This window comes from Seriola dumerili, unplaced genomic scaffold (assembly GCF_002260705.1).
Source record: "Seriola dumerili isolate Sdu_G_001 unplaced genomic scaffold, Sdu_1.0 BDQW01000003.1, whole genome shotgun sequence".
Lineage (NCBI taxonomy): Eukaryota > Metazoa > Chordata > Actinopteri > Carangiformes > Carangidae > Seriola > Seriola dumerili.
This window is the reverse complement of record NW_019174258.1, coordinates 2,693,683-2,708,702: the sequence shown is the minus strand read 5'-3', so window position 1 is coordinate 2,708,702 and position 15,020 is coordinate 2,693,683. Positions and strand designations below refer to the sequence as shown.

At 39.8% G+C, this 15,020-nt stretch overlaps 1 protein-coding gene across 2 annotated transcripts in view; it reads left to right on the top strand.

Annotated features, from left to right (window-relative positions):
• spon1 (spondin 1) overlaps positions 1–12,889 on the top strand; it is a 67,981-nt gene extending 55,092 nt beyond the window's left edge. The window contains exons 8-16 of one of the 2 annotated variants that reach the window (XM_022741374.1): positions 1,621–1,822; positions 4,453–4,593; positions 6,190–6,265; positions 6,388–6,570; positions 10,281–10,451; positions 10,543–10,710; positions 10,984–11,148; positions 12,336–12,602; positions 12,712–12,889. In XM_022741374.1, the coding sequence (XP_022597095.1) occupies positions 1,621–1,822; positions 4,453–4,593; positions 6,190–6,265; positions 6,388–6,570; positions 10,281–10,451; positions 10,543–10,710; positions 10,984–11,148; positions 12,336–12,602; positions 12,712–12,875 (1,537 nt within the window). In that variant the 3' untranslated portion in view covers positions 12,876–12,889. Of the gene's footprint in view, positions 1–1,596; positions 1,823–4,452; positions 4,594–6,189; positions 6,266–6,387; positions 6,571–10,280; positions 10,452–10,542; positions 10,711–10,983; positions 11,149–12,335; positions 12,603–12,711 lie in introns of both variants that reach the window. The other variant, XM_022741366.1, reaches the window with a different exon arrangement.
• Positions 12,890–15,020: the final 2,131 nt, after the last annotated feature.

Below are 15,020 nucleotides of genomic sequence, written 5' to 3'. Positions count from 1 at the left end.
AATCTGGTTGTCTAGTTCTGCAATAATTTATTGCAGATTAGGACTGAGCTTTAACTGTTTTAGGCACTGCTGTAGCAAGCCTGTCTGCAGGACAATAAATGTTACAACTTTCAACAAAACAGTTATATTTTTTCAACTTATATTGGGCTTTTTTTTACAGGCTGTCATTTAAATAAACTATTATTTTCTAATAGATGCCATGGATACTCCACAGCCAGTTAATTTGAATGTTTTGAGGCAGAAAGAATTTATTAGACCAATCAGAATTGCCTAGGTTGGGCTGAAACCCAAGAAAATAAAAAAAAGTACTGTGGTTCATGTCACTTAAACTTACCCAGAATTTAACCATCAGAAAACACCCATTTGCAATCCATTTTTGGAACAGTCAAATGTAAGGGCGGGAATGACATGTGCCAAATATCTATGTTGCAACACCATGACACCTGCTAACATTACAACATACTGTATAAACACCTCTCCAAAAATATACCTGCATTTTTCTAAACATTTAGGAATACAAAAGGATGTCCCTGGGGTTACAGTATCTAGGGTGATTAATCCCTTCCCTCATTTGCTACCAGACTTGCTCCGTCTGTTCTTTTCTGTCAATTACGTTTTTCACCTTTTTGTAGCGCGCAGGTGGCTGTCTGAGATAAACCTCAGACCTGCAGTACTTACTGAGCAGAGGCCCAGGAGAGTTGAGTCAAGTTGTATGTTCCCAGAGGATAAGGGCCATTTCACATCCTCAGAGGCCATCATTAGTGGAGTGCACAAGGGAAGGACTGAGTTGGCTGAAGTCAAATGGATTTATATGGGCATGATGACAGCTGAAAAGGGATCACTGGCTAATTGTCAGTGTTACGACAAGAATCTTCCCACTCCTAATTAATCTTGAATTGGCTGGGAAACTTTTTGTAATTGGTTTAGCTGTCAGTCACTGGTCAAGACAGATGGCAGAGGTGTGTTTCTCTCTTGTGCTGGACCTGATTAAATGTTGTGCAGAGATAGATGTGGTCTACAATGTGTCAACTAAACAACTGCAGCTCCCTTGAGCCAGTGACTCTGTATGTAGATGTAGATGCTGAATGTTAACAGAATTATCAGTTATGTCTTTGTTAAAACATTGAGATGCGTAGGTGTGTGGATCCTAAGCATCAATATCTGGGTCGATCTGGGCATATTTTAATAGATCATATTGGCTAAAAATAAACCTGTTCAAATTCTGATCTTTTTTTTATTTGTTAAAGAATATCCCTTATGTGTACTTGACTGGCGAATTCATTATAGAAAGCCTCCCACTTGTTTAAAAGCTCTCTTCATCCTACGATTCAGTCTCTTGTAGCATCCTGGATGTGTTGCTGTTTATTGTTAATCTGCTGCACTGCCAATAAAATGTTGTAACTTGTAAATTCAGTTATCAAAAACATTGAGAAGTATGTCTAATGAACCGAGTGCATCATTATATTTGGTTTTGTTCAGGCTGGATGTCTCATGTAAGGTGGAGCAGGTGGAAACTAGCTGCAGGTCATTTCATGGGTGCAGCTTACATAATTTCTCATCCTTACTCACACTTATGAACTGCTCTTATTCACTCAGAAATCATGATCGTTCTTTCTCCAGACGGGCTGCCCCTTCAGCTGAGTTTTCAGTGGACCGTACCCGTCACCTCATGTCCTTCTTGACCATGTTGGGGCCCAGTCCAGACTGGAATGTAGGTCTTTCTGCTGAGGACTTGTGCACCAAGGAGTGTGGCTGGGCCCAGAAGGTGGTCCAGGACCTGATCCCCTGGGATGCAGGCACTGACAGTGGTGTGACATATGAGGTCAGTAACAACAGTCAACCATTTTGATGTTGCATCAGTAATCTGCTCCTGAACATGCATACGCATATAAAGACAAAAAATCAGGAATGCTTCATGCTCTATTATTTTAAAATAGTTATAGGATGGAACATGAGTTAACCGTTTCTAAATTCCAGTATTTGAGATGAAGAAAGCAAACACTCTGAATTATCGTTTTATCATGAGCTGTAGTGAAAGATGTAACAGCAGAGTCATTGGAAAGGCCTCAAACCATTTTTTAATGATATTTATTAAAATGTAGATTTTAGACATTATTTTTCAGTTGCCATGAAATATTTTGTCAAACAGTCTTTTCAAATATAATATATAAACAAATCATTTAAAAATTTACCAGTAATCATTTTAAATAAAAGGATTGTGGAAAAAAGGAATTCTCTATCATAGTCGAGCAAAAACAACAGCAGTGTCCTTCATGTAATGAACATGTGACTCAACTCAGGTTACAACTCCACACTGCCATAGCAATCACAACCATTTGCGAACTGTTATTCCCTCCACCCTTTACCCCCTGGATAACCTTCCTCTTCACTCTCATCACCAGCTGAGTCTCCCCTTCACACTCGCATTTTGACCTTGTCATCACACCAACCTCTTCCTCTTCATCTGCCTGTCTGCCTACATTCACAATCACTCCCTCTTCAATCACCTCTTCACATACTGCCAGTCTGCAACAATTCAAGTGTCATCGCCCATCCAGTTCTCCTCTAACAGCCTTGAACATCTTCCCCTCCCGCCTTCACCCTGAGGTGCTGTCTGCTGCGTGCTCAGTGTCTCCAGTCAGCACTAATAGATTAGGCTGTGTGTGTGTGCATGTTGGACCAAACTCTACGACTACATGTGTGAAACCTTTGGCTGAACCCGCTGAACTGTGCTCTCTTGCTTGTTTTGGCTGGATTCAAGAATAATTTCACTCTTCCTCTTCTTCCTCTCTCCTTTTCTCTCTCTAAGCCACCCTCACACACACGCACGCACGCACACACTCCTTTTTAAACCACGCCTGCCTTTGCTTAGAGACATTTTGTGGCTCACATGTGATAAATCTGTAAACTGTATTGTAAGGGCAGCAGGAATATTGAGGGACTTTCAGTTTGCGCTCTGTTTAACTCTACTCTGACTACTGTGACTAGACTGACAGTATCCCCTGTTGGGAGCCTGAAAAGAACTTTCAAAAATGTCAGTTCTTACTGGTTTTTTGTATCTTTTCATAACAAACAGCTTCAGCTTGCCAACTTTTGGACTCCATAATCCTTAACAACAACAGAAAGAAGTCACAGGATAAACCTGAAGTAATCTGCATAAACTGAAAGTGCAGAATGTCAACTGTGTACAGCAGGTTTTTCATGAGGCGAGTCGCAGACATGTCGCAGAGACGTAAGGCAAAGACACTGCATGAGGTGAAAGGGACGGGTGTTCTAAAAACAACAGGAAGTTGATTTTTGTAGTTGGACCCATTGATTTGGCTGCAGCTGCAGCAGTGGCCATGATCTAGCTCATGAAAGGCAATTAAGGTACTTTGAAACCCTCAGTGCTCGACTACTGCGATTAGTGTCAAAATCATATTTCTTCTTGGATTCATAACAGAGTCAGATCTGAACACACAAATATGATACACATCTTTGTGACTTAGACTTTCGTCCCATGACGCCATTGCAAATAAACCGTAAATCCGCTTAGAAAAAAGTTGCTCCTTATAACCTCAAAACCTGCCCGAGAATCATCCTGTTTTTAAGCTTTCTTGAGGATGAAACTAATCCAGTGACAGTTGTCTGTAACACCTGGGATACAGCACTCTGAATCTCAGGAAAACACTTTAACGCTCAGTTTGCCCATATACATGATTTTCAATAAAATGAAGAGATTCGCACAAGTTTCGCTCGGCTAAAATCTCAAAGATGTAGATGTTAAGTGTTGCCATATCTTTATTAAAATGACAACTTGCTCAAACCATTTAACTGAGAATAAGGACAAAACACTCAAGTATCATGTTAAAGCTCTGCAGAAAGATCAATGAAAGAAACCCTCCATCCAAAAATACATTGTGGAGGACAGTGAAACTGTGGCTATTCTGTTGGTGGGGTGGGACTTTGGGCTCTCTGTTACAAAGTTGTTGTTGTTAAAGGCACAGGCCTGTAACAGAGTAATGAGAGCCATCCTTTGTGCCATTACTTTTACTGTATCTTTTAATTAGTGGCCAGTCATTACCCCTCTCCCTATCTTCCCCTCTCTCTCACAAACACAAACAGTACCCTGTGTTTTTTCTGGGTGGCCGCAGTGGGAGGTGAAGGATGAGTTGGTCTTCTGCCTCCAGACAGCCTCTGGCGGTGGTGCTTCTATCAACCCCATGCTGGCAGACCTTTACTGTTGACTAATAAGAGCATCTCCCATATAAACTACAGTGCTCCTCCACAGCTGCTCTCTGACTTTGAAACTTGTCCTTTGTGTGACTTGTGCTTTGTGTAACTTTGAGTGACTTTGGGCTCATTATATTTGTGCAAATGTATTTTTCAAACGAATCTTGATCCCAGAGATCCACTGCTTGGTGGCCCATGTGCTTTTCTCTCATACTTTGTCTTACTGTGTGCTTCTTATAGTCTCCCAACAAGCCCACGATGCCTCAGGACAAGATCCGTCCCCTGACCAGCCTGGATCATCCACAGGGCCCGTTTTATGATCCTGAGGGGGGCGCTATCACTCCTGTGGCCAGGGTGGTGGTGGAACGCATTGCAAGAAAGGTCAGTCTGTTTTTATATCAGTCAGCTCATTGTGCAAATGCAAATTCTTGCTAGCTTTGATTGGATAATGATGATAATGCAGGCAATAACACTAAGACAGCATATTTCATCAGATAAAAGTAAATATTCAGACCATCATAACATGTTTGCAATTAATAACACTTATGTATATTCTAACAAGACCTGATTATATGTATGTATTGTGCACATTATAGCACACCATACCAACTGCTTCACAGCAAACAAAAAGAAAAGACCCTGAGTTGGGATTTTATGTTATAAAGTTTACAGTCACTGATTCCCTTGCGTTATTTGTATTTTGAGGTGATCTTCCTCTGCTTTCATCTCAGCTCTGTGTCTCCTGTTTGTGCATTCTGAGTTAACACTCAGCCCTTATTGATTCTCTTCTACACTGATAAATAAGCCAAATTTGACTGACATCAAATTTGAACACATTAAAAGATGCCAGATCTTTTTACTATGTCACAAACCATTACTGTGAAGTAAAGATGGCTTCAGATTTTTCAAAGGCAGAAAGAGAGGGAGAGTGAGTCCTCTTCTTTATCACTCATCAGGTGCGATGATGAGTTCAGTCCTCTTCATCAATAGAACAATTAGTGGAAAAAAATCCTTACCTTTGAGACTCCTGTTAACAATTCTTCTGTTCTCCAAATGAAACACAAATGAAATATAAGGTTGCTAAAATATAATCTATATTATCAAATGTCAGTTGTTACCCCTGTATCAAGCAACTCTTCATCAAAGTAGGCAAGATATAATTGCAAAAATTATAATTATCACTACTGCACTATCCTCTCATAGGTAATATTTTGACCAATCACTACCAGTGTCAAAGATTACACATACCACAAATGTGATTTGATGCAGTTCCTAAAAGAAAATCACACAAAGCATTGAAAAACTAAAACATGTAAATTTAAACATTTATTGCAGGTATTAAAATTCAATGCAAACTTTTTCTAATAATAATTTGATGGGTGGTGAAAGACATTTCCTGGGAGCTCTGGCTGCAACCCAGAAGGGGATAAAAGGCTAGCAGTCCTTCAGTGGCATCTAGAGGCAGATGTGGGGAATTTAGTGGCTCACATCCCCACAACACATTTTGTTTCTCATCTTTTACATTCCAGAAACCCAAACAACAGACACACACACACGCGCGCGCACGCACACACAAACACACACACACACACACACACACACACACACACACACACACACACACACACACACACACACACGCACACACACACACACACACACACACACACACATACACACACACACTCACACCACACATACACAACACACACACACACACACACACACACACACACACACACACACACTCACTCGAGTTACACTTTCAGATTCCATGGATATATATTCTTATGTGTGTGTCTTCTCTCTGTATTGTGTGTCTACCAGTTTAGAGATTTTTCTGTGCTGACATTCCATCTCCCTGTATAATGCTACTCTTTCTGATAGCTCTCAGAAGCAAGTAGAAAGACCAAAGAGAAACAATTGCAGAGTGGTGGAGCAGTGTAGCCACATCACTGTGTGTCTGTGTGTCCACAGGGCGAACAGTGCAACATTGTGCCGGACAACGTGGATGACATTGTAGCAGATATTGCCCAGGAGGAGAAAGAGGAAGGTCTGGATCCTGTTCCCATTTCTCTCTTTCTCTCCCTCTCTCTCTTATATATATTCAACATTAAAGTATAGTTAACAGTGATAGACTATTATAGTATCTTTATTCCCTTTGCCATCCTGCAGATGATACCCCTGAAACATGTATCTACTCCAATTGGTCTCCATGGTCCGCCTGCAGCTCAGCCACTTGCGAAAAGGGCAAACGGATGAGGCAGAGGATGCTGAAGGCCCAGTTGGACCTTAGTGTTCCCTGCCCACACACCCAGGATTTTGAGCCTTGCATGGGGCCTGGATGCAGTGATGAGGGTGAGTATCTGCCTAAAGACAGAAGGTCACTGTGTGAAAACAAAAACCTTTGTGGAGAATGACGTAAAAGACATCTGAAGTAATTAGTCTTCTAAAGGTTCGGCATCCACTTTAAAAGCTCCTTCATGAGAATTGTTTTAATCTTTTTTATAATTTTTATTGAGGTTTTAGGGTTATTGCATCCATCAACGTGACAACCTAAAAAGCAAGGGCATGTTTTAAACCCAGCCTTTGTTGGGGTAGGGCCACCGATAATATCCAAGGTACCATTCTACTGCAGTAATTAAATCAGACCAGAAAAGAGGCGAAGGAGAGCACTTTGTTTGTATGGCAGCCTTTTAAATTTTATGGCAAGTCAAGTTAAATTACATAAGGCCGTTAAATATGTTTTGTAAGATGTTAAGGGTAATTCACTCAGGAAACTATGCCTGCTGGTTGTTTATCTCCTATCTTTATGTCTCTCTACAATCATATTTGCCAGAGGCAGCATGTTGGGTGTACATGTAAGTGGGTCACTGTGACTCAAATATGGATGTTTTATAGTAATTATTTAACATAGATGATTTAATGTTGGAATGATCCAAACTTGGTTGTGCATTAAGGTTGGATTTTCCTATCAGTGAAAGAAGCTCTTTATTGCCTGTTTAATGGCTGACAGATTGAGGTTAATTATTTGTCATGTTTTACACCTTGAATGTTGATTATGCAGAAATATTAAACCCCTTGCATACTGCATATTATGATAAACTATATTTATACAGCACTTTTTAAAATTAAGTGCCTTAAAGGGGAAACCGATTAAAACACTGGAGCACTAGAGTTAAATAAAATGAGGAAAATTAAAAGTACTGAAAATGAAATGAATAAATATACCATAATAAAGTGAAATAAAAAAGAGAATAAAAAAAAAGCAAGGTGTTTTAAACAGCCAAAATATTACACTGGCCACAGATTCAGCCTCACAGAATGTATTCGTCCCATTGCCAAATCCTACTGCTCATTTATTCCAATTGCATGCATTGAGAAAGAAAACTCCTGCTTCCTGCTGTGGGTGCCTGTAACACATGCACCTTCTTCACTGTGGCCTGGCAGACTGCCCTTACACATCAACACCACAAAAATAACTTCTTGGCATAACTATGGATGTGTCTGTCTAATATGGGCTGTAATTACTGCATGGTTCATCTTATCTGATCTATAAACACCCTCAAATTAAAGATGCAAGTTGACATTTTATCTTCACTATCAGAATTTCATTACAAATCAAGCGAGATGGAGTTCAGAGCCAATAAATAACATCACTGTCTTTGTGTTGACCGGTGACAGCTTTAGCTCTGTGCTCAAGCTCAGATTTCAGTGGACCATGTAACACCATGTGTTCATTAATGGTTTTTATTAGTTACATGTCCAAATAATAACTGACTACTTTATTTTTACAGATTGTTTTTACCCTTATTTGACTTTTCGCAGAGAGAGGCAGGGCATTTAGAAGACATAGGGATAGGAGACATCAACAGTTAAGGGACAACATGACTATTGTTTAATGCGCATCACAATCCAATCTGTAACAACAAGATGCACATTGATATGTAGTGCCATGTCATCACAAGTGTTCATCTTGTCAGTGTGTTCTGGCATTTCTGCAGAGATGGACAGTTGATTGGGTGTAGTGTGCACAGGCTGTGGATTACTGTCAGGAACAGTGTTTGGGTGAACTGATCTTTTAATACTCAAATTACTGCCATCTGTTGCTATCGGGTATTGGTGGACATTTTGCAATTACAACATAGATTTGAAAAATGCTAGTTGGCTGTGTGTAAATTACAGATTTAATGATAAGACAATCATGCAAATATAAGAGCAAATGTTTGTAAAAGTGATATAAGAGCATAGTTTGTCTCAAACTTATAGATAATTATGCTGGTCTTACAAGAATAGTGGAATTTCACTGTGCTTTTGCCTAAATCTTTCATTTCCACCCCTATACATAAAGCATGCATACAACAACAAATTACTAAGCCCTGGTCATTGGATAAATTACGCAGCAGCAAGTTTTTTCTGAAAAGAGAAATAGTTTCATCTGTATCGTTAGCTAAACTTGAATATTAATTCATTTGTGATTACACTATCAACATTCGTACAGGTAGAGCTAAACAGAAAAGCAGAGGTGAGCTGGCAATGACAGCCATTAGAGATGCATGTGTTCTCCAATCTAAAATAACAGGCATAAATGAGAGTAGATAATCCCCTACATCTAAGATGTTCTCTTTTTCTCTTCCCTGTCTGTTCCCTACATTTATGTTGACAAGAAAGAAAATCTGTTGATTTCTATGTTACAGAATCTGGACATTTTCATTAGTAAGATCCAGATTTTTACATTATTATTATTTACATAGCACCTTATATGCAAGAGAAAATAGCAATTAGAGAGACACCGCAAACAATTTATACAATCCATGGTGTATATATGTCAATACTGTCAAAAAGCAATTAACTTTAAATTATCATTAACTTTAAATCTAGTAAAGTAATGCAGGCAGCAGAATGGCAGTGTTTTAGTGAGATTTTCTGTCCTTAGAGATCTAGAGGTAAACTGTTTTGGTACAGTGAACAGTAGAGAGGGGGCTCTGCTGCTCCACCAGGGACTCATCAGTGGGTCCATGAATAGATTTAAAGCATGAATAATCCCTACATCTCAGGTCTTAGATGTCATTTTTTTTTTGTATTTTTAGAAATCACCGTGTTGCTTTATTTACATTCCTTATGTGCAACTGGTGCAACTGGAATGTTAGATCAGAGTCAACTATATGCATGAAAGCACCCAAATTTCTTTCGTTTTTAATTTGCTAAGATAGTGCTGTTAATTTTAAGGACAGTTTTTTCCTTGTGTTCCTAGACCAAAAGCTATAACCCCTGTTTTCAATTTACTTACCACAGCTTTATTGAGCAGAACTTGCACTTGAGTATCATTACTTTACCTCTCGCTTTCCTGCTCAAATGTTTGTAAAGGTAAAATAAAAAACAGAGGTCCATATAGTGGCAGTAACCAGAAACCAATACCATAGAAAAGCAATTGTCTCAGCCAATGAGGTGTCATTATATGCTCGAACCATTGTTGGTAAATAACTCAGAAGTGCATCTAATTTTGTTTTGTTCGAGAACAATTAATGTCTTCAGTGAAATTTGGTTAAACATAAGGTAGTCCATTCCAGTACGGTTGTATAATTAAAAGTTATAGGTAACTTGACTTAGGATTGCATTTCTTCCCTATCTGTATGCTGTATGTATGGTAAGAATACATGTGATGTACTGTACAAAAGATTTAAAGTTTCAGAAAAAATAAATAACGACTAAAAATCACCAGTGATTTTTCTCACAGGAGTCCAGTAAGATGCAAATAACGTCAGTGACAGCTGCAGAAAAAACAAAGTCTTGTGTTGTAGATTGCAGTGGCAATACCCAAGATGGCGCACGATGTAAAGGTAACAGAGGAGTCTCACAGCCATTGACTGTATATGAGCCCTCAAGAAACAGAAGCAATGCAGCTTCACTAAGTTCACCCCTTTAAGAAACCAAATGGAAAATTAGTGTGTGTACAAATTCGTGATTGTAAGTGTCCTGTGCCTTTAAATCACTTTGTCAATAATCAAAATCACAAACCTCTTTTGAAGCTTGCTGACATCTTTCTCCTATGGCGTTTGACTCTTTAGATGCTTCCACCTGTATGATGTCAGAGTGGATCACCTGGTCTCCATGTAGTTTGTCCTGCGGGATGGGCACACGCTCCCGGGAGCGTTACGTTAAGCAGTTCCCTGATGATGGCTCAGTTTGCACCCTGCCAACAGAGGAGACTGAAAACTGTGTGGTCAATGAGGAATGCTGTAGGTTTCCCTTTTTCATTAAGTTTGACAAACCTCTACATTGACACAGTTCATACTATAGATCTACCCTGACTTCTGTCTTTGGTCTTAGCTCCCAGCAGTTGCCTGGTTACAGAGTGGGGGGAATGGGATGTCTGCAGTGCCACTTGTGGTCTTGGCATGAAGAGGAGAGAACGCATGGTGAAGATGCCTCCTGCAGATGGCTCCATTTGTGGGGCAGAGGTGCTAGAAGTGGAGAAGTGCATGATGCCAGAATGTCGTGAGTAGCAGCATTTTCAGGACAACAACTATTCTGACACCTCCTCCACTTTAAATCTAGAGAAAGTTGTCCCATTAAGCACCTGGGGCAAAAGCAAGTGGTAGCCTAACTAATGAGACAATCTTACAAGTGGTACACCTGAAGCAATTGTCTGAATTTGAAACCTGGTCTGAGCCATTTCTACATGTGTAGCACATATATAACAACATTATTCCATCATATTGTCTGTTATTTGCTGGATGTATTTGTTTCTGAGAGATTCCTGTTGTGCAGACACAATTCCCTGCATGCTGAGTCCATGGTCTGAATGGAGCGACTGCAGTGTGACGTGTGGCAAGGGGCTGAGGACACGACAGCGCATGCTCAAGTCCCCCGTGGAGCTGGGAGAGTGTACAGAAGAGTTAGAACAGGTGGAGAAGTGCATGCTACCAGAATGTCGTAAGTAGTAATCATCCCTATCTACACACCTGCATACTGTACATGTTTGCACATATATAATTTATGGAAAGTAATGATAGTTTCATCTTTGTCACGCAGTCTGGTGTCTTGATGCAGACACTGTATACACACAGGGCAGGGAAAGGAAGTAAACAACCTCTATCCTATGTAGCAGATTGACAGTAATTTAGAGCTTGCTGGTGTATATGAGAGATAACAGAGTAATTCATGCGCTGTATTTACATTGTAGCTGGAATTTTAAAGTTCCAGTTTTAAATGAGAGGCCTAACATTAGGAAGGGTGAAAAAGAAATCATTAAAATCATTAAAATAATCACAAATCCCGAGGTTTGTTAGAGCTAAAAGACCTAATTAAGATTTGTTTAAGCTCTGCTACATATTTTCTCCTCCTCACAAGTTTAACTTTAAATGACCTGCTCAGTACATATTTTGGTTACAATTCCTTAAAAAAACAAACTCATGGGATCTGTGTTTTTTCATTTAAAATAATGTAGTATTACTGGCTTTTTAAATTTTCAAACTCAGATACCAGTATTGACTTCAAAAAATAATAATAATAATAATAAATAAATACCTGTACTGGTATGGATATCCTTTTTATTCACTTCATGAAGCACATGCATATTTTTAATATGTGTTGGCATCGTTATCCCACTATCTTGAGATAAATGATACTTGATAACATCAAGAGGCAGAAGAAGCTGTTGCCAAACCATGACCCTGCCTGGAGAAACACATTCTCTCATACTGTATGTTCTGTGTCCTCCAAAAGGGCTTTAGGTTGTGGCTATACACTGGATTTTTTTTCCATGTCAGTGCTTTTGAGTTTGCAGCAGTGGTGAGGATGCTACATCAGAACCACGTGGTTATGTGAAAACAAATCTCACCCTCTGGCAAACCAGAAGAGCATCCTCTGTGGTGCCTCTGTATAATTTAAGATAAAACGCACTATATTCCCTTGACATGGATTCATATATAATGCATGACATACAGTAAACAGGACACTGCGTCAAAAAATTACAAAGTCTGATTCATCAAGGCTGTGTCATCTGCATCATTAATATACCTTACTTTATCCACTGTCTTTCCTCCTATCTCATACGTTACAACCCTGTGTCACAACTTCCTCTGAATCCCTTCTCTTTCTGTCCAATTCTCCCTCCTCAGCCATAGACTGCATCATGTCAGAGTGGACCGAGTGGTCAGAGTGCAATAAGTCCTGTGGGAAGGGTCATACGATCCGGACACGCATGGTGAAGCTGGAGCCTCAGTTTGGAGGAGACCCCTGTCCTGAAACCATCCAGAGGAAGAAATGTAAGATTAGGAAATGCAACCGAGGACAAGCCAACAGTGATGAGAAGAAACGACGTAAGGAGCAGCGCGAAAAGAGGAGGAGCAAACAGGGCAGAGCTGAGGTCGCCTCCGAGCATCCAGGTTAGTGAGAACTAAAACACCACACAGTCGACTAAAAAAAAAATTAATAAGAGACGCACACATTATTCTGACTGTCTCTCTCTTCCTTTTTCCTGATATCTATCTTTAGGGTGTAAAATGAGACCATGGTCGAGTTGGACAGAATGTACCAAGCTGTGTGGTGGAGGTATTCAAGAACGGCTCATGACAGTGAAGCAAAGGTTTAAGACTGCCCAGCTGTCCAGCTGCAAGGACAGGAAGGAGATCAGAGCTTGTAATGTGCACCCCTGCTAGAAAGTAGTAGGGGAACGGGGTTGATGTGGACGGGAGGGTGGGGGGATGGGGGGTTCAGGGCTGGGAACAGGACAGGTCATGGCACACTGTTGCACAATGATCCAATGCACTCTGTTTAGGGCTGAAATGGCACATACTTGAATCTGTGTTGGTTAAACCCAGAGCTCAGATCAGTTGTCGTCAAGAGAAGACAAATTTAAAGATCTCTCTGGAAAATCTGGATTTAAACCAGGCAGATTCCTCTGTGCTTTCAAACTAGCTCTGATACACATATGACTCTTTTGCAAGATTACTGTAAACTTGTTGTGGTATAATATATCTTGAAAAATATAATTATGAAATATAAATTGATTTAATAATAAGATAAAGAACTGTTATATCTTGTGGTATCCTTAGGTAATACAGTATATTCCAGACCTTAAAGCACAGGTGCCCAGCCATTCCAATGTTTTATATGCCTTCAATTGTTCAATTGTTTTTAGGACACAAAATGCCCAGACTTTTTACCCAGCTATATTGTTGTACATGTAGATTCACCATGATTGAGATCTATATGATTTGGAGCATTATTAGAAGATTTTGTTATTTTTTGCTGTGGAATTTTTTGATAAGAATGTGTCCCAAGATTGTTACCAAAGTCTTGTGTAGATGTTTTCTAGATGTCTTCCCTTCCGTTTCTTTATCTCTGTTCCTCTAACATATTAATATTTTGGAATAATATCACCTTTACAATAAAAGTAAATGTGACAACTTGTCACCTGGATCTGTCTTTTTATTCAAGTTGATTAAAGTATAATGTGGGGAGTTGATGGTTTACAACTTTGCTGCCACTAGATGGCAGTAACTATCTTAAAACCTTTGCCTTTTCTAAGAACTGGTCTTTCCCAAGGCTGCTTGTGCAAATGTCATGCTGTACCAGTTGACTTATCCATTTGCTCCACTATATCTCCCTCCTAAGATATATAATATCCACAAGGGGGCAGTGTGATGAATGTAAGATAAATTCAAAATAACAGATTCATTTATTTATTCTTGTGTCGTGATTTGGTATGCAAATAGTACCGCCTGAAGCTGACTAGGATAATTTGCAGTACCCTCTGTTTCATACAGGAGAGCAATTTCCTGTCAAAGGGAATGGGACAAGAAAATAATTTTACACTCATTTCAGACAGAAATTGAGGAGCATACAAAAGGTATCTGCAGAGAAGGTCCACCCTCACACAAATGTTGGTGACCAGAGAGTTTATATGTACATGTGCTGGCTGAAACCATGAAAGAATCTGCCCCCCACCCATCTTCTCTGATGTAATAGGTGGGGGGAGGGGATAGTGTCAGGCTTTCCTTACTGTGGAGCTCAGGGGACAGGGGTGAAAAATTCAATACACACATCACAATGCCGTTCCTGTTTCCATGCCAACACAACCACACATGGGGGAAGCCTACATACTTCATGGGCAATAGAAGCATGCAACGAGAATTATTACAGGCTTGATTGAGCTGTTAAAACAGAAATAACTGGAGACTGTAGATGGGTTAAAAAACGTGCATGGTTTAAAAAAAAAAGACAAGGATGAAGGATGAAGGATGTGTGCTCTCTTATCTTTGTGCGTAATCTGATTGGAAACCCCTCCAGACCTAATCCAGTCTAGTGCAGTGCAGGCTGGTGGTTATGTAGCCCAGCTGCAGTACTAACACCAGACTGAAAATCAGCTCAAAGATGCAGTAAGGCAAGTAGACCTTCCATGTCTCTGTGATATTATAATGAGCTTCCTCTGTCTGTGGACACAGTGATTAATATTTAAATTCTTGGGGCAGGCAACACTGCTGACATAAAAACAGAACTCTTTAACCTATTCTTCATTTAGCCTGTTTCTCTATGTGCTTCCAAGATCGCATTTACTGGGAGAAAACAAATCAGGTCCATGAAGTGGGGAGGTAGAACAACTCAAACATCTCTGCCACAAGCGATAGGCATTATCTTTTAGCACCACTCAGCTGATAAAACACAGTTTTGATAGACTGATTTTATTTTTGTGCCTCAAAATCTTTGTAAGGAGATATTCATGTAGTGTAGGTTACCGCAGCGCACTATCCTTCAAAAATGCCTCAGGCACAACCATTGTACAGTGAGATTATGTATGAGGG